At 47.6% G+C, this 27,163-nt stretch overlaps 1 protein-coding gene across 1 annotated transcript in view; it reads right to left on the bottom strand.

Moving 5' to 3' along the window:
* Positions 1-382: 382 nt before the first annotated feature.
* ATP5C1 (ATP synthase, H+ transporting, mitochondrial F1 complex, gamma polypeptide 1) overlaps positions 383-27,163 on the bottom strand; it is a 38,103-nt gene continuing 11,322 nt past the window's right edge. The window contains exons 4-8 of the mRNA XM_015422600.1: positions 23,541-23,745; positions 21,350-21,493; positions 16,860-16,924; positions 16,008-16,163; positions 383-483 (exon numbers count right to left, since the gene is read on the bottom strand). Coding sequence (XP_015278086.1) covers positions 383-483; positions 16,008-16,163; positions 16,860-16,924; positions 21,350-21,493; positions 23,541-23,745 — 671 coding nt within the window. The remainder of the gene's footprint in view (positions 484-16,007; positions 16,164-16,859; positions 16,925-21,349; positions 21,494-23,540; positions 23,746-27,163) is intronic.

The raw sequence follows: 27,163 nt of genomic DNA, 5'->3' as shown, positions 1-27,163 counted from the left end.
GACAAAAATGTGTGAGCTGGAGGATAAAAAACTGTGAGCTGGCTCACACTAACTGATCTTAGAGGGAACACTGATTGTGATAGCTCGGCTAATCGTAGCCTAGACCCCCAATACTCTCAGACGGGAAAGGAGAGGTTCTACAATTCAAGGGCAGGACGTGGAAGAAAGCCACTCCTCGGGGACAGCCAACAGCTTCTGCAGGCAGTGTAGAATTAATGACAGCCCCCCCCCCCCCCCATGCATTGATCAGCGGTGCTGTTAAAGCACAGCAGGATTTGCGGCATCCGTCAGGCCCTCTCCGGTTGCTCCCTTCCCGAGCTGACGGCGCGGGCAGGAAGAGAGCGGGACATGAGCGCCGGAAACCCGCCACGGCCTCGGATACTCACAGAGCGGCGGCCCCGGAGATGATCTCGATCAGCTCCTTGGTGATGACGGCCTGGCGCGTGCGGTTGAACTTCATGGTCAGCTTGTCGATAATCTCAGCTGGGAAAAGAGGGGAACAAATTCAGGAGGCGGGCGGGCCAAGGAGAATGGCAGATGCGCAGTCAACGGGGTCAACCAAAGAAGGGATCACAGTTACAGGTTCATAGTATCAAACAAAGAAACACTGTGATCAAATTGACAATATTTCTTTTCTTTTTTTTAGGCCCCCCCGTAGGGGATTTTTTTATTGCATTTTTTAATAGACTACAAACTACAACGAAAAATTGGGAAAGGGTAACTACATCTAGGGAGAAAGGAAAGAAAACCACTACTAACTAAAACCCCAGGTATAGATCATAACAATAGCTTATATAAATGTTAATCTTAAACTGCTAGTATTACTTTGAACATAGTTGGTTATGCTAAGTTTTTTCCCCTTTTTATCCATTAATTTAACTGTTTAAGAGAGCCCCCATGTTGGATCCCCAAGCATCGAGAATAAATCCACGTTTTAAAGAAAAGCAAAATTTATTTCAAAGCGTTGAAGACATACTCAAACACGTTCTTTGTTAGAACTGGGGATACACAGTTAGGTCAAGCATAATAAAGGAACTTCAAACAGATACAGATCCAATGAATATCTTTCCCGCTGGCGGGCTAAGGAAACGGTTGCGCGCCCAGTACATGAGAACCAGGCAGAACATCAGACAAAACACAGGTGCAGTAGTCCTGGGAAAATCAATAGGCAAGCATTACAGCATCTTCTCCCCCACACAACCTCCAGCAGTTATCTTTTGCATTCCAAAGCAGGAACAGGATGATAGAAGCCAAGCCAGGTGTAACAGGGAAAGGATATGTACACAGAGGTCACAGAAAACAGAATGGCAGCTTGCTGACATACTGCCCCCCTTAAAATACACTTACAACACACCTCCCGGCCTGGGCGGGAGACCTCCCGGGCTGGGCGGGAGACCTCCCGGTTTGTCCGGGAACCTTCTGTGGAAACTACGGATCAGGTAAGGGGCCCGAATATCCCCTTCTTCCACCCATTCGCGGTGCTGGGGACCGAAATCAACCCATTCGATAAGGTACCAGAGTTTACCACGTTTCACTTTACAATCAAGGATATCAGCTATTTCAAAATGTTCATCCCCTTCCAATATGACAGGCGGAGGAGGAGTAGTCTCTGGTCTCCAAGGAGACGGTCCAGGATCCTTCTTCAATAGACTCATGTGAAAGACAGAATGCAAGGCACGTAAATTCTTAGGCAAAACAACATCAACTGCCACATCATTTATGACTTTACGCACTTTGAACGGACCAATGAACTTCCATCCCAATTTTCTGCTAGGCCGCAGCATCTTAATGTTCTTGGTCGAGACATACACAAGATCCCCAGGTTTCAGATCAAACCCCACCACCCTACCCTTGTCTGCCTGGGTCTTGTAAGCAGCCTTGGCTGCGTCAAGTGTTTGGCATAGCAGCGGCCATGCTTTTTGCAAGGACATACACCATGTATCAGCATCCCCCACAGGACGTTGGCCCATCCCCTCCAAGAAAGGGAGGGGGGGACTGTCGTAACCAGATACAGCTTTATAAGGAGACATGCCTGTGGAGCTATGGACCGTATTGTTATAACAATATTCAGCAAGAGGCAATAATTCACACCAATCATTCTGTTGATAATTAGTAAAACAACGCAGGTATTGTTCCAGAGTCTGATTAACCCTTTCCGTTTGTCCGTCAGTTTCGGGATGATACGCGCTGCTGAGCCCTTGTTCGACCCCTAAAATGGAAAGAAGTTCCCTCCAAAATTTAGAAACAAATTGGGTCCCCCTGTCAGAAATTAACTTAGCAGGTAATTGATGAATTTTCACCACGTGGGACATAAACGATTTCGCCAACCTCTGAGCTGTAGGCAAGGAAGGAAAAGGCACAAAATGAGCTTGCTTAGAAAACAAATCAACAACCACCCAAATAACAGTGTTCCCTTTGCTCGCAGGGAGGTCAGTAATAAAATCCATGGACACCACTTCCCATGGTCTCGACGGAGTAGGGAGTGGCTGCAGTAAACCAGGAGGCTTGCCCATCCTGGGTTTAGTTAAGGCACAGGTTTGGCAAGACCTAACAAACAATAAGAGGTCTTTGCGCATTTGTGGCCACCAGAATTGCCTGCGGATGAGTTGCAAAGATTTAACGAAACTCCAATGCCCTGCCAGTTTCGAACCGTGAGCAGATTCCATCACCTCCCTCCTCATCGAAATAGGCACATACAATTTGTCTCCAGAATAAATCAGACCTTCAGGGCTACGGACACAATCAGGTAATGTCTTAAGGGAGGCATCATCCTCAGCAGTAAAAGCAGAAAGATATTTCTGGACCCAGGCCCCCCCTCCCACAGGGAACAGGGAAGGCGAAGTCTCATCAGAGTGTGGAATCGTTCGCGCCTGCGCCCGGGTGACTACGGCCCCCCCCAGATGGGAGGGGGAAAAAACAGAGTCCATGATGATCTCACGCTGACTGTCATGTTGTGGGAGGCGCGAGAGCGCGTCAGCCAGGGAATTAGCCGCCCCCGGGAAATGACGAAGTGTGAATCGAAACTTAGCGAAGAAGTCCGCCCAACGAAGTTGCTTAGCGTTGAGAGAACGAGGGGATTTCAGCATCTCCAGATTCTTATGATCAGTCCAGACTTCAAACGGCAGTTGCGCCCCCTCCAGCCACTGCCTCCAAGTGGAGAGAGCCAGCCGGATCGCTGACGCTTCCTTTTCCCAAATCCCCCAGTTTCGTTCGGCATCAGAAAACTTTTTGGACACAAACGCCAGGGGATGTAACCGACCATCTTCCCCTTCTTGCAAAATAGCGGCCCCCATAGCCACATCCGAGGCATCAGTTTGGACAATAAACTTCTTAGATTCATCAGGGCGCGCCAGCACCGGCTCGGAGGTGAACATCAGTTTAAGTTTCTCAAAAGCCTCTGCGCAAGCAGGGGACCATTTAAGCGGGGCGCCCGGTTTCGTAGCATCAAAACCCTTCCCTTTGGTCTTTAGCAACTCAGTCAGGGGAAGGGCAATTTGCGCGAAATTCTGGATGAAATTTCTGTAAAAATTGGCAAATCCGAGGAACATTTGCAATTGTTTGCGGGTCCTGGGGGGCTCCCAGTCAAGTACAGCCTGAATTTTAGCAGGGTCCATTTCAACCTTCCCCCCAGAGATGCGGTATCCCAAAAAGTCAATGCATGTCTTGTGGAATTCACATTTTGACAGCTTAGCAAACAAGTGGTGTTCATAAAGTCGCTTAAGGACCTGGCGCACCAATTTAATATGCGACTGGAGGTCCTGAGAGTACAGCAACACATCATCAAGGTAAAGGACCACTCCTTTGAATAGGAACTCATGTAGGACCTCATTGATTAGGTTCATGAAGACCCCCGGAGCCCCTTGAAGGCCGAAGGGCATAACGAGGTACTCAAACTGCCCCAAAGGGGTATTAAATGCAGTCTTACTTTCATCCCCCTCCCGGATGCGCACACGGAAATATGCATCCCGGAGGTCAAGTTTCGAGAAGATCTTGCCCTTGGTGGCCTCAGCTACCAAGTCCTTAATTAATGGGAGGGGGTAAGCATTGGACAAAGAAACAGCGTTCAAACCCCTATAGTCAGTGCACAACCTAAGCCCCCCGTCCTTCTTCTTTCGGAAAAGTACAGGCGCGGCGAAAGGGGAGGAAGCCGGGCGAATGAAACCTCGGGCTAGGTTTTTATCAATAAAGTTCCGCAGTTCGACTTTCTCAGCCGGCCCCATCGCATAAATTTTACCTTTGGGTAATTTACAGTCAGGCAAAAGTTCAATAGCACAGTCAGTCGAGCGATGAGGGGGCAATTCGTTAGCTTCCTCTTCGCCAAACACCTTTGCCAAGTCTCTATACTCTCGAGGCAAAGAAGCTAACTCTTCCGGTTGCAAAGTGCCGCAGGGGAACTGTGTGGTCGGCTGGTCCCCCCACGAATCCACCCAGCAGTGATCCACACACTTAGCCGACACAAATTTGACAACCCCTTCTTCCCACAAGATGTAAGGGTCATGGGTAAACAACCAGGGACTCCCCAGTACTAAGTCGAACTGCGATTTAGGGGTGACAATGAAGGACCTGGATTCCCAATGATCTCCCGCCCCCAACCGCAAAGCCATAGTCTCGTGCGTACAAGGTTCCATGGGTGCCCCATCCATCTGAGTAAAAATGATGGGGGACTTCAAGGGGACTATCCCCGCTTCCAGTGCAACTAACACTCTAGGGCTGATGAGATCCCTCCCACACCCAGAATCAATCAACGCTCTTACCCTAACGTGGGTTCCTAGGAGCGGATTCATTAAGGAGACAGTCACGAAAAATAGGGAAGGGGTTTCTCTCACCACCTTGGGCGCAGCATTAGAATGGCCTTGTCGTTTTGCGCCTCTCACAACAGGCCGTTTTCGTTTTCCGCCGGTTCAGCCACCAGCTCTTCTTCAGACTCGGTGGCAGCCGGTTCATTTTCCCCCGAACCTTGGGCTGCCTGCAGAGCTTTGGAGAAACGCGGTTTGGCCATCCCCTTCTTCCCCGACAGCGGTGTCTTCGGGCTTGGGGTAGGCGGCTTGTCCTTGACTTGACGGCTGCCACAATCCACAGCGAAATGCCCCTTCTCCCCGCACTTGAGACAGAGCCCCATCTTCATCCGTAGTTCCCTTGCCGATTCCGACAGGCGTTGAGTCTTGGGTTTAGAGGCACCGACAGCGGCGGGTCTGTTGGTCGTAGCAGCCAGGTCGAGTTTGATGGTGGTGAGCCGGTCTTCTGCATTTTCAGCTTCTTGGGTCCAGGCCATCAGGGAGACAGGGTTGACAGTTTTCAGAACCGTTTCTCGGATTTCTGCGTTGAGACCCAAGCGATACATCTCAGCCAATATATGATCAGGGTAGTCTCGGAGCTTAGCTGCTTGCTTGTGGAATTCCAGAGTGTACTCGCGAACCGACTTCTTGTTCTGGCGGTAGGTCCGGAGGAACGCTTTAGCTCTTTGACTCGCGTTGACATCTTCGAATCTCGCCCTCAGCGCCCACATGAATGCTCGCAAATTCAAAAGTTCCGGACCGCGGTCGTTGTGCAGTCCAACATACCATGTGGCGGCGTCTCCTTTCAGTCTTGCCGAGATGACATCAATGAGACCAGCTTCATTTCGGAACAGGTGTCGACTCTCTTCTACGAATTTATGCACCCTCACCGTGAAGAAAGCGAGTTCATCCGGGTTGCCGTCGAAGGTAGCCTCCAGCAGATCCTTGGGTCTGGGTCGTGGAGGCCTCACCAACGGGCCCAGCTGCCCCGGAGCTCCCCTGGGAGGGAAACCCGGTACAACCGGTGGCCCTGCTGGTATTGGCCTCAGCGGCGGCGGCAGACCCGGCACCGGCGGACCCCCTGGCATCGGCGGCTGCGCAGGCACTGGCGGAGGCGGTCTCACCGGCTGCTGGACAGGTACCTGCTGCGCGGGAACTCCCGGTGCTTGCAGCGGCTGAGCAGGCATCGGCGGCGCGGGAAATCCCGGTGCAGGAGCAACTTGCAACTGCGCGGCGTGTGCGTCCAGGAAATTGGCCATTCTAACGTCCAACATTCCCGGCAGGCCTTCCATCACATCCTGGAATGCCCGCATTAAGTCTCTCACCGAGTCTTCCAGTTCTGCTAGACGTTCCCCGGTAGTTTCCTCCGGGATGGGGTCCCGAGGGCGATAATCCGGGGGTGGGTCGTAGTCCTCTTCCGTTTGGAAGGCTCCGGTGCCCTCCTCATCTTCTGCGTGACCACGCGGTCCCGACGGCTCGAACATCCACTCCTCGAGGTCCTGCTTGGGGCTCCCCTTCTCCGAGGTAGACCCAGGTTCCGGGAACAATCCCTTGTCAAACAGACTCTCACGTAATCCGCTCCCCCGACGGGAGTACACCTCACGGGTGCCTTGGGTGTTGTACATAGTCCAATCATCCTGCTGGTGAGTCTTCCGCGGACCCCATTGCGAAGGGGTCGGAGGCGGCCAAGACAGATGTGCAGGCAGGCGGGGAATCGTTCCCCCCACGGCACCCTCCATCGAGGCTGCAGTCGTGAACACCAAAGACGCGGAGGTTTGTGGGACCGATCCCGAGTCCCCCTCCGTGTTAGGTAGATTTCCCTCAATTCCGCTCATGATCTTGTCAGATTCGGAACGATAGGAAAAGGGAGTTCTAACAATATGTTGGATCCCCAAGCATCGAGAATAAATCCACGTTTTAAAGAAAAGCAAAATTTATTTCAAAGCGTTGAAGACATACTCAAACACGTTCTTTGTTAGAACTGGGGATACACAGTTAGGTCAAGCATAATAAAGGAACTTCAAACAGATACAGATCCAATGAATATCTTTCCCGCTGGCGGGCTAAGGAAACGGTTGCGCGCCCAGTACATGGGAACCAGGCAGAACATCAGACAAAACACAGGTGCAGTAGTCCTGGGAAAATCAATAGGCAAGCATTACAGCATCTTCTCCCCCACACAACCTCCAGCAGTTATCTTTTGCATTCCAAAGCAGGAGCAGGATGATAGAAGCCAAGCCGGGTGTAACAGGGAAAGGATATGTACACAGAAGTCACAGAAAACAGAATGGCAGCTTGCTGACATACTGCCCCCCTTAAAATACACTTACAACACACCTCCCGGCCTGGGCGGGAGACCTCCCGGGCTGGGCGGGAGACCTCCCGGTTTGTCCGGGAACCTTCTGTGGAAACTACGGATCAGGTAAGGGGCCCGAATATCCCCTTCTTCCACCCATTCGCGGTGCTGGGGACCGAAATCAACCCATTCGATAAGGTACCAGAGTTTACCACGTTTCACTTTACAATCAAGGATATCAGCTATTTCAAAATGTTCATCCCCTTCCAATATGACAGGCGGAGGAGGAGTAGTCTCTGGTCTCCAAGGAGACGGTCCAGGATCCTTCTTCAATAGACTCATGTGAAAGACAGAATGCAAGGCACGTAAATTCTTAGGCAAAACAACATCAACTGCCACATCATTTTTTTGCCTTATTTCAAATGGAATGTCTTTTAAAGTCCTAATGGTGCTCTCCCCGATTTTCAAGGGTGTTCCTGTAGTTGCTTTCAGGATAGAATCCCTCACATGTCGCTTTGAGAATCTAACCACTATTTCCCCAGGCAGATTGTTCTTTTGGATGTACACGGAATAGGACCTATAGACCACATCCATTTCGCTTGCAAGATATTCCGCTTTCAAATCTGTAACTGGGGCTAATGCTTCACTAAGGAGTTGCTTTAGATTCTCTCCTTTCGATTCTGGGACCCCTTGAAACCGTAGGACCAGATCTGCTTTCTCCATTTGCAGCTGTAGAAGTTGTGAGTCTTCTGAGGCTTGTTTCTTTTCCAGCTTTTGCACCTTTTTCTTTACTTTTTTAGTATTGGTGTCCATTTCCTTCACCTTCTCAGCCGTCTGCTCCGTTATTTTTAAAGTCTCAGTCAGCTGGAGCTGCTGAGTTGCAACATTCTGATTTAGGGTCGTCAGCTGTTGTTTGATGTTAAGTCATCTGGTCCAGCAGAGGGCGCAAGGAATCTGCCAACATTTTAGAGAACTCAGTGGTCTCTTCCGGGCGAGGGCTCAAGATCCCAGCTGGTTTCACTTTTGCTGGTTTGTCTTTCTCTGCCCTCTTCCCCGCCATCTTTATGGATTGTTTACTTTTATGCAAACTTGCTAAAGTCTCTGAAATACGCCCTTATGTTTATCCGCGCTCTGGTACGTCTCTCAAAATAGATCTCAATGCTTTTTCTTCCGCTCCCCCCTTGGTATTTCGTTGTTTAGTTCATGCGTATGGGAGGGGGCCCTCCCCCGCTCGCTTTTTTTTTGCAAATTTATTTTACCTATTTTCCGTCCATTTACAAACTTTCCACATGATTACATATATGTATAGAGTTTTTGAATCCACTTACATGTCATATATATCTAAAAACTTATTCAAATCTTTTTCATATTACAATTTTGCACGCTTAATCCAGTTGTACACCCTTAACCATCTTTCATTCTGTAATTTTGGATCTTTATCTTGAAGTCTTAAACTTAAGTCATCCATTTGTGCTAATTCTAATAGTTTTACTACTAGATCCTCTTTGGAGGGTACCTTGTCCGTTTTCCAATTTTTAGCCATTAGTATTCTTGCAGCTGTTATAATATACATTAATAAATAGGCATCTTGCTTATCCAAACCTTTTGGAAGTATATTTAACAAATACGTTTCTGGCGTTAATACAATATTTAAATTCAATATTTCTAAGATAACTTTATGAACCATTTTCCAGTATATTTGTATGTTATTACATTTCCACCACATGTGATAAAAGGTCCCTACGTTTGACTTGCATTTCCAACATTTGTTAGATGCTTGTGGATAACACTTCGTAATTTTATCTGGGGACCAATACCACCTGTGGAACATTTTATAAATATTCTCCTTGTACGCAATGGCTCTCATAAACTTTGCTGATCTCCATATTGAGTTCCATTGCTCTATTCTGAATTAGTTTATCATTGGATGACAACCAAATCCTATCTAGCTGTGTATTCTCATCTTCAAATCCTTTTGCTTTATCTTTTCCATATCTGTCTCTTAGTATATTGCTTTCCCACCCCGACAGCTTAATTTGATATTCATGCATTAATTTTTTTTCTGTTTTTAGAGCATCATTCCCTTCTAGCAAAGATTTATAATTTATTTTCAGGTTAGTTGTTAAGAGTGAGGGCTTTATAAATGCTTCAAGCGGGGACACCCATCTTGGCGTTTTCCTATAAAATCTTCCTTTTATTTCATTCCAGATTTTTATTAGGGCTCCCCTTAGCGTATGTTGCTTGAAGATTGAATGTATTTTTTCCTTCTCATACCATATGTATGAATGCCAACCCATATACAAGTCGTGCCCCTCTAACGCTAGTGTTCTCCTATCTTCCAACATAATCCATTCTTTTATCCAGGTCATTGCACTGGCCTGGTAATATATTATCCAATTTGGCACATTCATTCCCCCCTTTTCCTTCCTATCTTGTAAGACTTTCCATCTAATTCTTGATCTTTTGGGGTGCCAAATGAATTTTCTAGTAATTCTATTTCCTTAAGAAGTTTCAAGTTCTTTAATACTGGAATATTTTGCGCTAAGAATAGGAACCTAGGTAGTATATTCATCTTTATCGTTGCGATTTTACCCATGAATGATAATGGTAAGTCCTTCCATCTTGCCAAATCTTTCTGAATCTCTTCTAGTAACTTATAATAATTATTTTCAATCAGGGAGCTAGTTCGATTGGTTATATAAATACCCAGATATTTCACTCTTTTTACTATTTCCATGGCTGTTGTTTTTTGAATTTCTCGTGCTGTGTCTGGTTGACAGTTTTTAAGTAACAGGTTTTTTTTTTTAAGATTTATTTTAAGGCCTGCCACTTGCCCATAATCTTTAATTGCCTCCATCAGGGGACTTATAGATTTTTTAGGGTCCTCCACAACAAATAACAAGTCATCTGCAAAGGCCAATAATTTAAATTCTTCTCTCTTTACTTTTAAACCTCTTATCTGTTCATTTATTCTTATTGAATTATTCAATTATTCTAGAGCAAATATAAATAATAAGGGTGATAGCGGGCACCCTTGCCTTGAGCCTTTTTGAATTTTTATGCTATTTGTTAAATCTCCATTCACGAGAACATTCGCGTATTGCTGTGAGTATATTGCCTTAATCATTGACCAAAAAAGGCCTCCACAGTCAGCCATCTCTAATTTCTGTAATAGAAAGTTCCATGATAAATTATCAAAAGCTTTCTCAGCATCAAGGAACATCATTACAGCCTCTTTATCTGAGTGTGACTCATAATATTCTAAAATATCAATAACTAAGCGTACATTTTTTTAAATTTGTCTCTTTGGCAGAAAACCCATCTGATCTTGGTGTATTGTCTGGGAAAGCACCTTTTTTAATCTATTAGCTAGCATACTTGCAAATATCTTATAATCAGCATTCAATAACGAGATGGGTCTATAATTTCTAATTTCACAGCCATCCGAGTCGGGTTTGGGTATTAGCGATATTAATGCGTGGTTCCAAGAGTTTGGTATCTTTTCTGTTTTTCCAACCTTTTGAAACAACTCTTTTAAGGGTGCATCTAACTGATCTTGAAATATTTGATAAAATTCCACCGGTATGCCATCAGGACCTGGAGTTTTTTTCTTTTTTTGCCTTCTAATTGCTTCTATCGTGTCGCACATTGTAACTGTTTCATTCAAAATCTGTCTTTGTTGGTCATTAAATTTGATATCATTTCTACTTTCTAAATAATGTTTAATTCTACTTTCTTCTTGGGGTTCTTGGTGATATAATTCATTGTAGTACCCTTCCACTATATTTTTAATTTCCTGGCAGCTGAATTTTTCTTCATCTTTCTCATCTTTTAATTTAACAATAAGTCTTTTTTCTTTCTTTGCGCAGTTTATATGCTAGCCATCTATTTGGTTTATTTATATTCTCAAAATAGTACTGTTTAGTGAATTCAATTTTCTTCGCTATCTCATTATTCAGAAGAGTATTTAATTTGTGGTGAAGATAATGCAGTTTAACTCTGTATTCTGTATCTTTTTTGGCACTTTTCATTTTAAGTTCTTCTGCTTTTATTTGTGCCACAAGAGTTTCATATTTCTTTTTAGCTTGTTTATGTTTCCATGCACTCTGGCTAATGAACCAGCCTCTGATAAATGCTTTAAACGCATCCCAAACAGTTTCCATTTTCATCTCCGGTTGCATATTTCTTTTAAAAAAGAAATCTCTTCTTTAGTTTTTTTAACAAATTCCTGATCTCGAAGAATACTTAAATTCATTGTCCATCGTTTTTTTCTTTTGTGCCTCTTTTAAAATTAAGCTAATTGGGTTATGATCCGCAAATGTGTTTGGCAGGATCTCACATTCTATTACTTCGTGTATCGCTTTTTTCACCGTTACCAGGGGGTAGCTTTCTTTTTAAATTCTCGTTTCGCTTTAACCCGACTCACAGTTCATTGTTGGTCGTACGATCTTGCTCGGCACACGTTCGAAACGCTCTATCTCTGACGCTTGTCCCGGTCAGTGGATCTAGATCCATACGGACACTCAGCGACAGGACCATCGGAGCGCCTCAATTCCCTAGCATTGTTCTGGCGAAGAGGCCACCCCTTAAAAGCCCCATGGCTAGGAGCCTTTTGCCAAGGCTCGACCCGTCGCCCCCCCCCTTCCTTTCCGCTGGTGCGCAGATCACATCCCCGGGAAGTCCGGGAGATGCGTCCACCAGCGTGTCGCCATAAACCAGAAGTCAAATGCTAGATATTGTCAAACAAAGAAACACCGTGATAAAATTGACAATATTTAATGATTCTTATGAACATCAATTTGTGTATCTATTAAGACTTTTACAATACTGCTTAGGAAATTCTGACATTTTCAAGGGAAAGTCCAACATCAGCATATCCTCAATGAGCGCCCAGTTGACCACTCATTTCACGGATCTTCCTCAGGAGTAATATTGTCAATTTTATCACAGTGTTTCTTTGTTTGATAGTATGAACCTGTTACTGTTGAATAGTGACTGGTTGCTACTACTAGAGATTGAATGGTTGGCTTGCTCCTAATTCAAGCACTTGCAATGGAACTGGAAGTAAGTTTAAAATCATTCAAGTTAAAAATTATTGATATTTTAAAAAAATTAGAACAAAACTATATTCCTTTCAGCTTCATGTCTCTTTCTATTCTAAATAACCATGTTTGTTTCAGGATAATATGAAAAAGAAGTTAAGCGGCAATAATTTGAAGTAAAAAAGAGGTTCAACTGTATCAAAAAGAAGTTAAATTGTATCAAGAGGCGGACACCTTCCAAGCTTATAGGTTTACTCCAGAGGAATATCCATGAAATGAGTGGTCAACCGGGCACTCATTGAGGATATGATGATGTTGGACTTTCCCTTGAAAATGTCAGAATTTCCTAAGCAATATTGTAAGTCTTAATAGATACACAAATTGATGTTCATAAGAATCTCTCCTTATAATAATTGTGTTTTCGGGTGGCCACTGTCCTATGGGGTGGCAAGAAAAAATGCGCTCCCTCAGCCATTTGCCCATCGGCTGCCGCTCGGGGCAACCGGCGTGCCATTTGCTGGGTAAGGGGGGGGGAGGGACGAGCCTCACCGCCTTGGCCCGCGCGGACCTGGAATGGGTGGCAAGTGGCCAGTCGAGAGATGGACAAGGCTGCGGCGGGCGATAGGTGTTGAGGTGGCCACGTCGCACTTCCCTTGCCCGGCCTGGCCCGGGGAAGCTGTGCACCCTTCTTCGGGGACGGGGGGGTTCCCTCAGCCGGGCCCGGCTGCGCTTGGGGAGAAGGGAAAGCGGCTGCGCCACGCTTCCCTCACCCGGCACGTGGGAAAACCTCCAAGGCGGCCGAGCGGGAGCAGCTGCCCAAAGACCCCCGCCCCCTCCTCGCCCGCACGCTGAGGCAAGCGAGCCGAGAAGGGGCCGGGCAGCCCTTTGCAGCCCTCCCCGTTAGTTCTCCTGCCCTCCCACTGAGGCGGCCGGGCAGGAGAGGCCAGTCAGAGCCCCCCCCCAACCCCATCCTGGCCCAGCCGCCGAGACCATCAAGCCAGCAGGGGCCCGGGGAGCCCTTGCAGGCTCTCTCCCTGGGTTCTCCTGCCCTTCCGCCCGGTGGCCACCCAGGAGAAGCCGCTCAGAGGCCCTCCGCCCGCGCCAACAGAGGAGGGACGAGGCCGGCTGGCTTGCCCTGCCGCCTCCAGCGCACAGCGGGGGGAGGCACGAGCCTGGCTGCCGGGGAGCCACCGCGTTCTCCTTTGCAAGTGCGGGGGGGCCCCCCCTCCGGTCTAGAGCCCATTCCCTCTCTTCCTGCAACAGGCCTTGCACCTAGTTATTAAATATTGTCAATCTTATCACAGTTTCTTTGTTTGATAGTATTAGCTAAAGGGGTCGGCTTGCTCTGCTGGCTGGAGTGGACTGAGGATGCCTTCGCGTCCCCCATTTCTCTGCTCACTGATAATCATCTTATTTCGGCTGCCATCGAACCAAAGCTGGGAAATTGCTATTGTGAACAGAACGTATTACGGCCGTGCAGGGTGAGGTTTATGCAGGTCATGGCAACCCCTCCCTTGTAACTATGCTGACTGCTGCTCGTTTTTGCGAGTTCATATTTCTACTCAGTGTTTTGCTTCGTAGCAGGGGACCCCAACACAGAGCCCGCCAAGTGTCTTTAGAAAGCTACGGCTGTCCATAATGAGATGCAAAAAAACTTAAAAGGTACTTTCAAAAAAGAACCAGAAATATTGCTTCTGGGTCTTAAAATGGAAGACGTTAATGTAACAAAAAAGACATTGTTATGGTATTTGATCACGACTGCGAGAATGACGTATGCACAATACTGGAAACAAGATAAAGTGCCAAAAATATGGGACTGGATAAAAAAAATGCTTTTTATGGCTGAAATGGACAAATTAACAAGGAAACTTAATGGCAAGGAAGATCAAGAATTTTATGAAGAATGGAAAGACTTTAAGGAATATGTAGAAAAAACTTAGGATGTGAAAAATGATTTAATTTGTTTTGATAATTATTAGAATGGACTAAGACTGGACTAAGTAAAAATAATCTAATAGAATGCTGTAACCAAGTAAAGTTACCTGAACATGAAGACATAATAAGTTAAAAATTTAGCTAGAAAATAAGATAAGAGATTAAAGGGGAAATCGCACTGTGGGAAGCCATGTAACGGGGGGAGGGGAGTTAATGGAAAATGGATATATACAAACGAAATGATTAACTATGTTATGTATGAATAAGAGGATATATCCTAATAAAACTGTTTTAAAAAAAAGAAAGAAAGCTGGTGGGGCTTCTGCCTAGGAGGGTTTTGATTGGCCACTGGAGATCTCGCTGCCTATGTAGATTCGGAAAAACAAACGTTGCTTTAGGTGGCAACCAACGTTCCCTCTAAGCTGCGGAGCCTTGTGAGCAAAAATCCTACTTTGTGAGCTACTGTCATTAAAGTTGTGAGTGAACGATATGGCTACTGCCTGAATTCGTTTGCTCTGGAGCCCTCCTTCCTGAGCCAAGGCGAAAATATCTGAGCTGGAGGCTAAAAAAACTGTGAGCTAGCTCACGCTAACTCAGCTTAGAGGGAACGCTGGTGGCAACTGCCACCACGTCATAAGCAATGCTCCCTCTAAACTGAGGAGTCTTGTGAGCAAAACCTCTACTTGGTGAGCTGCTGGCATTAAAGTTTGTGAGCGAGCCATTTGGCCACTGTATATGGTCACAAGGATCTTCACTGCGTGACGGGAAGGTGTAAGGAGGAAAATGAATGGAAATCTGTCCACCTTGTGATCGGAGGACAGATGGGCTCACATTCTAGCAGTACCTGACGGGAGTGATCAGTGACTCAGGAAAGCTCCCACCAATACTCACTCTAAGCTGTGGGGTCTTGCGAGCACAAATCCTACTTTGTGAGCTACTGGCATTCAAGTTGTCAGCGGGTGATTTGGCGACTGCATCAATTAGTTTGCTCTGGAGCCCTCCTTCCTGAGCTAAGGCAAAAACGTGTGAGCCGGAGGCTAAAAAACTGTGAGCTGGCTCGCACTCACTCAGCTTAGAGGGAACACTGCACACACTAAATAATCCAATTGCAATGCACTTTCCAACCGGTTTATTGGTGGGGAAGGGGCTTGTTATTTTAACTTCCATGAAGAAGGATGAAGATGGGTAGCTATGTTAGTCTGTGGCAGTAGAAAAGAGCCAGAGTCCAGGAGCACCTTCCAGACTAACCAAATCTGTGGCAGGGGGGGGGGGGGTGTGGGGGGGGGGTTCCCCCTTCCGGGAGGAGCTTTCGTGAGTCACTGCTCACCTCTTCAGGAATCTGCCACAAATTTTATTAAGTCTTTAAGGGGCTACTGGACTCTTGCTCTTTTCTACTGCTACAAACAGACTAACACGGCTACCCGTCTTGATCAATCTCCAGGGAAGGCACCGTACAATCTCCAGGGAAGGCAGCTGTACAGAACAGAAATCCAACTAGATCTAATGGGTGGGAATTACAAGGGAGTCGTTGTAGAAGGACAGATGAACTCGCATTCTAGCTGTACCTGAAGAAGTGAGCGGTGACTCAGGAAAGCTCCTCCCCTGCCACAAACGTTGTTAAGTCTTTCAGATGCTCCTGGACTCTTGCTCTTTTCTACAGGTACAGACAGACTAAACGTGGCTACCCTGTCTGGATCTATCTCCATGGAAGGCACTATATTTAGCCGTACGGAATGGAAATCCATCCGCCTGGTGATCACAGGACAGATTCTAGCTGTATCTGAAGTAGTGAGTGGTGACTCACGAAAGCCCCTCCCCTGCCTCAGATTTCGTTATTCTTTAAGGTGCGCTTGGACTCTCGCTCTCTTCCCTGTTCTCCGCTCAGATTTCTCAATCCGTTGCACTGAAGCCGCTAGGAAGAGAGAATCGCGCCCTGAAAGCCACACGGCGTTTCCTTACAAGCATTTTTGCTGGCGTTGTCCATGGCGGTCATCCTGGCGCTCTGCTCGCTGGTGGTGGACTCCTTCAAGGAGTAGAAGATGATGTTGGCCAGCGTGAATTCCTGGTAGTTCCGCAGGACGTCGGCATCGATGTCGTCGTAGATGCTAATGCTCTCTGCAGAAGCGAGCCCGGCAACCGAGAAAGAAGAAAGTTAGCTTGAGTTTGGCGGGGGAACGGGACAAACCTTATAGGTCGAAAAGAAAGTTCAAACTGAGGTACGAGTGAATTTCAAAATTCTGGATTAGCAAATAATTAATTAATAATAGTTTTTATCAGGGGTCATTTCCTGTGGGAGCGCACAGGAGCGGAGCTCTGGCAGTAAGGAGCCCGTGAGATGGGTAAATGCAACACGCCCCCCCCTTCAGGTATAAGCTCTCCCTCCTCTGCGAGGGCAGATCTGCACTTTCCGTCCCCACCCCTCCAATAGCTAGCAATCCAAAACAGTCCAGTGGAGCCTGAGCGGTGGGTGTTGCCTTCTGACACACTTCCGGTGATGTCAGGGGTGTGTGGCATATGCAAATAAGTTATGCTAATGAGCTATGCTAATGAGCTCCTGCACCTCTTTTTCTACGAAATGACCCCTGGTTATTATCATATGGTATTGTGTGTCGTATAGCCAGGAGAGACTAAGATTGTCTGGCAGTCTGAAGTTCTAGCTCTTTTAGCATTATGCACCAGTAGGCTGCAAGCTAGACTTCTTTTTTGGGCTGAGAGAGCTCTGAAAGGGCTGTGACTGGCCGACGGTCACCCGGCAGGCTTTGCGTGGAGGAGCACAGAATTGAACCTGCCAAGTGCTAGCTCTGGACTTACCGGCACCTGAAACCGTCTCGAGAGAATAGATTGGTTTCTCATCTGTCTTGTAAGAGATAACAGACCTGCGGTAAAAGGAATACATTTCTGAATAGATTGTACTGGCTCAAAAGAACCTGTCTTTAAAGGCTGAAATTGCTTCTGTTCTGTGTTCACACATGCACACAGCTAGGGCACAAGCCTTGATTTAAGATACTGAGAACGGAAACCCATTTCCAGTCTCACTTTATTGGTGTAGTAGAAAAGAGCTAGAGTCCAGGAGCACCTTAAACAACATTTGTGGCAGGGTAGGAACTTTTGTCAGGCACTGCTCACTTCGTCAGATATCTGTGACTCAGGAAAGCTTGTCCCCTGCCACAAATCATAGAATCATGGGACGTTAGAGCTGGAAGGGACCTTGCGGGTCATCTAGTCCAACCCCCTGCACTCTGCAGGAGCATAGCCGAAAGAGAGCCCTACAATATACCCGAAAGACGGTCGCCCAGCCTCCGCTTGAAAACATCCAGCGAAGGAGCATCCACCACCTCCCGAGGCAGACTGTCCCACTGCTCAATCACTCTCACAGTTAGGAACTTTCTCCTGATATTCAGCCGGTAACGACTCCCTTGTAATTCCCACCCATTAGATCTAGTTGTTAGTCTTGAAGGTGCTACCGGACTCTTGCTCGTTTCTCCTCCTACAGAGACTAACATGGCTACACATCTTTACTGGTGCAGCAAGGAGGCACCTAGCCTTTTAAATGTCCAACCTGCAACATTACAAGTTATGAAAAACATCTTCGCTATTCTGTACACTCATTTACTGCCCGCCCTCTATATGTATGACTATTCTACAGCTGCAAATGGAGAAAACAAATCTGGTCCTACGGTTTCATGGGGTCCCAGAATCGAAAGGAGAGAATCTAAAGCAACTCCTGAGTGAAGCATTAGCCCCAGTTACAGATTTGAAAGCGGAATATCTTGCAAGTGAAATGGATGTGGTCTATAGGTCCTATTCCGTGTACATCCAAAAGAACAATCTGCCTGGGGAAATAGTGGCTAGATTCTCAAAGCGACATGTGAGGGATTCTATCCTGAAAGGAACTACAGGAACACCCTTGAAAATCGGGGACAGCGCCATTAGGACTTTAAAAGACATTCCATTTGAAATAAGGCAAAAGAGAAAGAAATATAAAGACCTAATCCCTTTTCTACAAACAAACAGCATTGTTTACAGATGGTTCGTGGTATCTGAGGAAGTGTGTGTGCACACGAAAGCTCATAACCAATAAACCTTTGCTGGTCTTAAAGGTGCTACAAGCCTCAAAATTTGTAATCCTACCAAGACAGAGGTCCTCTGGGTTAGCAGAAATGCAGACCAGATGGATGGGGCTATACTTTCCTTGAACAGCCAGGTTCACACCTGGAGGAGGAGCATAGCCGAAAGAGAGCCCTACAACATACCCAACATACAACATACATGGCAGTCACCTTAGAAAACCAGGCGGCTGCAGTGGCCCAGAATACGTTTGCCCAGCTTTGGCGGGTGCATCAGCTGTGGCCATTTCAAGGTCCATCAGATCTCACCGGTGATCCACGCATCAGTTACATCTAGACTGGACTACTGCAATACGCTCTGTTTGGGGCTATCCTTGAAGAGTGTTCAGAGCCTGCAGCTAGTGCGGGATGCTGAGCCTAGACTGCTAAGTGGGGCCAGCTTTTGGGACCAAGTGACCCTAATATTACAGCAATAACAACATAAGTAGAAAAGAGAAGCCGATGTTGGATCAGGCCCGTGGCCCATCCAGTCCAACACTTTGTGTCACACAGTGGCCAAAAATACCAGGTGCCATCAGGAGGTTCATCAGTGGGGCCAGGACACTAGGAGCCCTCTCACTGTTGCCCCCCCCCGCACCAAGAGTATAGTACATCACTTGCCCCAGACTGAGAGTCCCTATCTATACCCTGTGGCTAATAGCCACTGATGGACCTCTGCTCCAGATGTTTATCTAATTCCCTCTTGAGGCCGTCCATGCTTGTAGCCAGCACCACCTCCTGTGGCAGTGAATTCCAAGTGTTAATCACTCTTTGGGTGAAGAAGGACTTCCTTTTATCCATTCTAACCCGACTACTCATGGAGTGCCCACGAGTTCTTGTCTTGTGAGAAAGGGAGAAAAGGACTTCTTTCTCGACCTGCTCTATCCCATGCATTACACTGCATTACACTGGCTACTGATCCACTCCCGAGCCCAATTCAAAGTGTTGGCTTTCACCATTAAAGTCCCACTAGAGTATCTGAAGGACCGTCTTCACACATATGTTCCTGCCCAGGGATTAAAATTTTATTTTATTATTTTATTAAATAATTGCAGGGATTGCAGGGAGAGGCTTTCCTAACTGTCCTGTCAGTCAAAGAAGCTCATCTGGTGGGTACACAGGGCAGGGCCTTTTCAGCAACAGCCCCACGGTTATAGAATAACCTCTGCAGAGAGCTGCACCTGGCCCCCTCACTGTCTACCTTCAGCAGACAGCTGAAGATGGCTTTGCTTAGAAATGCATTTGATTAAAGCAGTCCTAAGCAGTGTTCCCTCTAAGCTGCGTTAGTGTGAGTTAGCTCACAGCTTTTTAGCCTCTGCCTCACACACTTTGATCTTTGCTCAGGAAGGAGGGCTCCTGAGCAAACTAATTTATGCAGCAGCCAAATTGCTCGCGCACAACTTTAATGCCGGTAACTCATAAAGTAGAATTTTTGCCCACAAGACTCCACAGCTTAGAGGGAGCATTGGTCCTAAGTTGCGATTTTAAAGCTTACTTTTTGGGGGGGGGGGGGGGTTGTACCAGTAGAAAAGAGCAAGAGTCTTGGTCTATTGTCATTTGCCTGCTAATGTCATCCGGCATCTGAAGTCACACCACTTTCCAACATATGGGACAAAGGGACTCCCAATTCTAGCTGTATCTGAAGAAGTGAACAGTGACTCCCGAAAGCTCCTCCCCTGCCACATGTTTTGTCAGTCTTTAAGTCTGCGGTGGCTCAAGTGGTTAAGATGCTGAACTGCAGGCTATGGAAGGTCGGCAGTTCAGCAGTTCGAGACCCGAGTGTGCCGCATGACGGAGTGAGCTCCCGTCTCTAGTTCCAGCTCCTGCCAACCTAGCCGTTCGAAAGCAAGGAATTGCAAGTAGATAAATAGGTACCACTTCGGTGGGAAGGTCACAGCGTTCCGTGCGCCTTGGTGTTTAGTCATGCCGGCCACAGGACCACGGAAACGTCTTCGGACAGCGCTGGCTCTTCGGCTTGGAAACGGAGATGAGCCAGCGCAACCCTAGAGTCGGATTTCGAGCAAGGGAACCTTTACCTTTAAGGGGCTACTGGACCCTTTTGCTCTTTTCTGCTACAGACAGATGAGCGTAGTGTCAGCTCGCTGCCATGAAGGCTGGTGTGGAGGGGGAAGGGATTACTTGGAATGTTACCTTCACTTCCATGCTGTCTGAATGATGCTCCCTTATCATTATGGTTGTAACATCATCCCTGGGAATGAGTTGCCGTTATGTTCCGGCGGGCCTCGCTTGTTACCTTGATTGGCTCCCTGCCGCCTGGTGACCCTCTCTGAACCCTGTATATCTGCCCACCCTGCGCTTTTTGCTTTAGTCTTCACACAGATCCGGATGTAGAGATGCCCTGCCAATACTGTATCAATAAACCTTTCTTCTAAAGAAGCAAGTCGTCGATTCTGATTGTTGCAGGAGTCTTAGACACACAGCTACCCGTCTTGATCTATGTTCTTTTGCGTAAATCATTTAATGTATTTGATAAATACTGTAAGTCGCCTTGAGCTCCGTATGGAACAAAGGGAGCTAATACGTATTTTCAAGAAAGAAATAAACTTTGGGGACTCGTTTTGAGAAGACACGAATAGAGAAGAGAAGAAGAAGAGATTGGATTTATACCCCGCCCTTCACTACCCAAAGGAGTCTTGGAGTGCCTTACAAACTCCTTTCCCTTCCCCTCCCCACAACAGACACCTTGTGAGGTAGGTGGGGCTGAGAGAGCTCTTGACAGAAACTGCTCTTGAGAGAAGAGGAGATTGGATTTATACCCCGCCCTTCACTACCCAAAGGAGTCTCAGAGCGGCTTACGAACTCCTTTCCCTTCCCCTCCCCACAACAGACACTCTGTGAGGCAGGTGGGGCTGAGAGAGCTCTGACAGAAACTGCTCTTTTTTCAAGAACAGCTCTGACAGAACTATGGCTTGCCCAAGGTCATCCTGCAGCTGCAAGTGGAGGAGTGGGGAATCAAACCCGGTTCTCCCAGATTAGAGTCCGCGCACTTAACCACAACACCAGACTGGCTCTACCAAACCCTGCCTTCGCATCTGAATCCTTGTCTTCTGCTAGGCAACGCTCCTGGCCGTCCATCGAGTCCGACCTGCGTTCTTTGCCCGCCAACCTGAGTTCTGCGGAACCCCTCCTGCTAGGAATGTCATGTTCCCAAAAGAGCTTTTCTGCTTCTCTTGCCTGAACCGATTGTAGATGACCGATCCCTCGTCAAATTCATATCCCGAGTTCAGTAGCTCCAAGGTGATGATGGAAGCATCTCCGAAAGTTGGGGGCTTTCTTCCGACTTCTTTGAAGCTCAGCAAGAAGTTACTGCCGTGTGTCCTGGAAGGAAAATAAGATGGTGTATAAAGGCAGCCCCTGATCCAAGGAAGGTCATAGAATCAGAGTTCAAGGTGGCCATAGAGGCCATCTAGTCCAACCCCCTGCTCAGTGCAGGATCAGCCTAGAGCAGGGGTGTCAAACACTTTCCACCACCAGGGGGCAAAGCACTGTAAGCAGTGAAGTGGCTAAATTTGCGGATGATACGAAGTTGTTCAGGGTGGTGAAAACCAGTGAGGATTGTGAGGCACTCCAAAGGGATCTGTCAAGGATGGGCAAGTGGCCGTCAACGTGGCAAATGGGGTTCAATGTGGCCAAGTGCAAGGTGATGCACATTGGAGCCAAAAATCCTAAATATAAATACACGTTGATGGGGTCTGAACTGGCAGAGACTGATCAAGAGAGAGATCTTGGAGTTGTAGTAGATAACTCACTGAAAATGTCGAGACAGTGTGTGACTGCAATAAAGAAGGCCAATGCTATGCTGGGGATTATTAGGAAGGGTATTGAAAACAGATCAGCCAGTATCATAATGCCCCTATATAAATCAATGGTGCGACCTCATTTGGAATACTGTGTGCAGTTCTGGTCACCACATCTTAAGAAGGATATTATAGCTTTGGAAAAAGTGCAGAAAAGGGCAACTCGAATGATAAAAGGGTTGGAACACTTTCCCTATGAGGAAAGGTTAAGGCGCTTAGGGCTCTTTAGCTTGGAGAAACGACGACTGAGGGGTGACATGATCGAGGTTTATAAGATTATGCATGGGAAAGAGCAGGTAGAGAAAGAGGTACTTTTCTCCCTTTCTCACAATACAAGAACTCGTGGGCACTCCATGAAATTGCTGAGCGGTCGGGTTAGAACGGATAAAAGGAAATACTTCTTCACCCAAAGAGTGATTAACACTTGGAATTCACTGCCACAGGAAGTGGTGGCGGCTACAAGCATGGACGGCTTCAAAAGGGAATTAGATAAGCATATGGAACAGAGTTCCATCAGTGGCTATTAGCCTCAAGGTATAGATAGGGACTCTGGGGAAAGTGATGCTGTGTCTTCTTGGTGCTTTGGGGGGGGGTCAACAGTGGGAGGGCTTCTAGTGTCCTGGCCCCACTGCTGGACTTCCTGATGGCACTGGTATTTCTGGCCACTGTGTGATACAGATTGTTGGACTGGATGGGCCTTTGGCCTGATCCAACATTGGCATCTCTTATGTTCTTACGTTCTTAAAATTCCACGGACCGGTTTCTACAAGAGCATAGAACACTGGGCACTGTGGCCAGGAGCCTGTGCGTAAGAACATAAGAAGAGCCTTGCTGGATCAGACCAGTGGTCCATCTAGTCCAACACTGTGTCACACAGAGGCCAAAAGCGAGGTGCCATCAGAAGGCTCCCCAATGGGGCCAGAACTCTAGAAGCCCTCCCACTGTTGCCCCAAGCACCAAGATGACAGAGCATCACTGTCCCAGACAGAGTGCTTCCTCTACCCCTTGTGGCTAAGAGCCACTGATGGACCCCTGGCTCCAGATGTTTCTTCAATCCCCTCTTGAAGCTGTCTATGCCTGTAGCTGCCACCAGTGTTCCCTCTAAGCTGAGTTAGTGTGAGCTAGCTCGGTTTTTCAGCCTCTGGCTCACACATTTTTGTCCTAGCTCAGGAAAGATGGCTCCAGAGCAAACTAATTGATGCAGTCACCAAAGCACCTGCTCACAACTTTAATGCCAATGGCTCACAAAGTAGAATTTTTGCTCACAGGACTCCATAGCTTAGAGGGAGCATTGGCTGCCACCACTTCCCGTGGCAGCGAATACCACGTGTTCATTCCTCTTTAGGTGAAGAAGAGTTTCCTTTTCTCTGTTCTAAATGGGAAATATGGCATCTCTGGCCCTACCCAATAAACTGTGCCTTCAGCGACCATTCAGCAACTACTCTGCCGGACATCTCAACCCTGAACGCATCAACCTGATCTTCAGGCCGCTTCTTCAGAAACAGGTACGCTCGTTCGAAATCCTAAACCATCCTGGATTCCGCACAGAGCTCTTATCGTCACGCTACCTTTGGAGCAAGCCTCGGAGCTTGTCCCCCACGCCGACCACCATGACTTCTTTGCCAGCGTTCGTAAGAGTCGAAATTTGACTCTTGATGTTCTTGGCCACGGAAGTGTGGATAGCGCCACAGAGTCCACGGTCGGAGGACACCCCAATAAGAAGGTGTTTCTTCTTGTCTTCGGCCGCCTTGATTTCAGCCTTCTCATAGAGAGCTGCGAAAGGAAAGGGGAAAACGTCAACCAAAAACAATGCCTAGAGACCGGCAAAAGACGGCAGACCCTGGAAAATGTCTCAGGGAGGAGGAGGAGGAAGAGGAGGAGTAGAGATAGGATTTACACCCCGCCCTTCGCTCAGAGCGGCTTACGATCTCCGTTCCCTTCCTCTCCCCACAACAGACACCCTGAGAGGTAGGTGGGGCTGGGAGAGCTCCGAGAGAACTGTGACTGACCCAAGGCCACCCAGCTGGCTGCATGTGGAGGAGCGGGGAATCCAACCCGGTTCTCCCAGATCAGAGTCTGCCTCTCTTAACCACTACATCAAACTGGCTCCCTATTTAAGATGGAAGGTTGCATCTCACTGTTTCTCTGTGGGTTGTTGCGAGTTTTCTTTTTGGCCACTGTGTGACAGAGTGTTGGACTAGATGGGCCATTGGCCTGATCCAACATTGGCTTATTTTATGTACTTTGGTATTTGTGTGTGCGCCTGGAAGTCACAGCTGACTTCCAGCGACCCCTAGTGGGGCACGGGCACTTTGGAGTGGTGGCTTACGATTGCCTGCCCCTGCCTCCCATCCCTGGTATTCCTTGGAGGTCTCCCTTCCAAGTCCTTGCCAGAGTCGACCCTGTTTCGCTTCTGAGATCTGACAAGATCGGACTTGCCTGGACCACCCGGGTCAGGGCTCATCTCACCACTGCTTTGATCGGGTACCATCATCGAGTCACAATGGAGGGACCAAGAGAATTCAAGAATGGAGGTTTGCTTTCGCCCTGACCTTGACAGCCCAACCTCCTCAGATCTCGGAAGGTAAGCGGGGTCAGCCCTGTTTAGTACTTGGATGGGAGACTGCCAAGGAAGTCCAGGGTCACGATGCAGAATCAAGCAACGGCAAGCCATCCCTGGACATCTCTTGCCTTGGAAATGCCATGGGGGTCGCTGTACGTTAACTGTGACTTGAGGACAAGAACAAAAAAAAAAGTTCGCCCTCTGGTATATCAGAATTAGTAAAGGTAAAGGTCCCCTTGCTCGAAAGCCAGTCGAATCCGACTCTAGGGTTGCGGTGCTCATCTCCGTTTCAAAGCCGAAGAGCCAGCGCTGTCCGAAGACGTTTCCGTGGTCATGTGGCCGCCATGACTAAACGCCGAGGCACATGGAACGCTGTTACCTTCCCACCGAAGCGGTACCTATTTATCTACTTGCATTTTCTTGCTTTCAAACTGTTAGGTTGGCAGGAGCTTGGGCCAGAGACGGGAGCTCACTCCGTCACGTGACACTTGGGTCTCGAACTGTCGAACTACAGACTGTCTGGTCTGCAGCTCAGTGCCTTAACCTCTAAGCCACCGTGGCCCCTTTACATCTATTATACATAGTGTCATATAACCACTCGGAGGCCGGCAATCCTATGTGGAGAAGCACAGATCCCATGGCATTTGCTGATACTGTTAGGTAAAGGTAAAGGTTCCCTTGCTCGAAAGCCAGTCGAGTCCGACTCTAGGGTTGCGGTGCTCATCTCCGTTTCAAAGCCGAAGAGCCAGCGCTGTCCGAAGACGTTTCCGTGGTCATGTGGCCGGCATGACTAAATACCAAGGCGCACGGAACGCTGTTACCTTCCCACCGAAGTGGTGCCTATTTGCAATTTCTTGCTTTCAACTGCTAGGTTGGCAGGAGCTGGAACTAGAGACAGGAGCTCACTCCATCAAGCGGCACACTCAGGTCTTGAACTGCTGAACTACCGACCTTCCACAGCCTGCAGTTCAGCGTCTTAACCACTTGAGCCACCGCAGCTCAATTACCATAGCACTAAAGAAGAGACTAGGTAAGGTATGTCAAACATGAAGCCCAGGGGCCGGATCAGACCCCCGGAGGGCTTCTATCAGGCCCGCAGTGGAACTGGGTATCTTCTGCTTCTTCTTCTTCCAGTTCTGCTGCTTGTCAGGTAGCCCTGTCATGGATCTGGAATGTGGAGGGGTGCCCTCCTCCTCAGCTCTTCCCTGTCCAGCTACTGTGCACTGTCTCTGGCTTGACCTTGTAGTCTCCAGCTGCATTTACTCTGCTGGGAAAGTAATGGCTTTTCGCTGTGCCCGCTTGCTTGCTTTTGCCCACGCGCGTGAACTATAATCATTGGCTTCAGATGAATGGGGGGGATGTTTGATTTCACTATAAGAGGACCTTATACTGACGGCCATTCCTGACACAAGCTGTATACGTGTTCTTTAGTACTGGAATCACTAATAAAGCAGTTATCGTCTTCTGAAGCCCTGTGTGGTGTGACCTGCCTAAGGACCCTGACACTGCTGCTGCGTCATCGTAGGTTTGCAGCCTACTGATATACACCTGAACAGCATACTCAAGATTGCAACAGCGCAGGCATTTTGATGCAATAATTCAGAGCAAGAGGTGTCAGTTATCAGACACCGTTAAATAAACAAAATACAGCAAGAGTGCTAAATGTTTTAAGCATGTTTTTATTTTAAGTAAGGAAAAAACCACCCTTTGTGTTTGTGTCCTTTATAAAGTTTATATCTCCGCTCCCTGGCATTACCTTTTATGACACACCCGGCCCGGCCCGGCCCGGCCCAACAAGGTCTCATTTATGTCAGATCCGGCCCTCATAACAAATGAGTTCGAGGCTTCCGGTTTGGCTAAGATGGAGGACTGAAGCGTTTCGCGATCGTGCGAAGCGGGCGACGGCCACTTTCGACAGTTTGGGCAACATATAGCCCAACGCATCACTCCCCAGCGAGGGGGGGGGGACAAGCAGGCAGCGGCGCCTAAGAGGGAGTGTGAGGTTGGCGTAATCCAGCTTCGGAAGAAGCTGAATTGGTCTTTGATCTCCTCCCACGAAGAAGGCAAGTGCCAAGCAACTCTATAGTGGCCGATCGAGCCGGATTACCGGCATAAATTCTTCATCAGCCGACCTCTTTGTAGAAGGACAACAACTGTGAGTTAAAAGAAGCAATGCGAAACCCGTTTTGAACGTGCTAGATAACAAAAACGTGCCGCTTACCTGAACTGAGTTTTGAGCTAATTTGAATTAAGCGGTTGAGCGGAAAATGAATAGTAAATCCCAGAAATCCGATTCCGGAGAGAAAAAAGTTGATTGAAGTCTTTAAAAACTGTAAAAACGCTTATTGTTTAACATTCCTGTGGTGAAGATTGGGACGTGTGTGCAACGGCAAAATCGAAACTTACGAACAATATCGTGGGAAGTGCAGGCTTGTGTAACAAAGAAAGAGGTCCGTGTGAAACAGCCAGGAAGATGAATTCCTAGACGGGCATTAGCGAAAGGAAGACAGTGGAATCCTTAAAGGTGCCGGACCGGAAGTGAGTTTTATGCGGAAGGAAGGGCCTGCAAAGTACCAATCTGACCTACTCTACACGAAATTACCATAGAGAAGTTGCGCCCGACATTTT

Source organism: Gekko japonicus, unplaced genomic scaffold (genome assembly GCF_001447785.1).
Source record: "Gekko japonicus isolate JY-2015 unplaced genomic scaffold, Gekko_japonicus_V1.1 scaffold1663, whole genome shotgun sequence".
In the NCBI taxonomy this organism is placed as follows: domain Eukaryota; kingdom Metazoa; phylum Chordata; class Lepidosauria; order Squamata; family Gekkonidae; genus Gekko; species Gekko japonicus.
The sequence above is the reverse complement of the archived record's forward strand: the minus strand, read 5'-3'. Positions and strand labels throughout refer to the sequence as shown.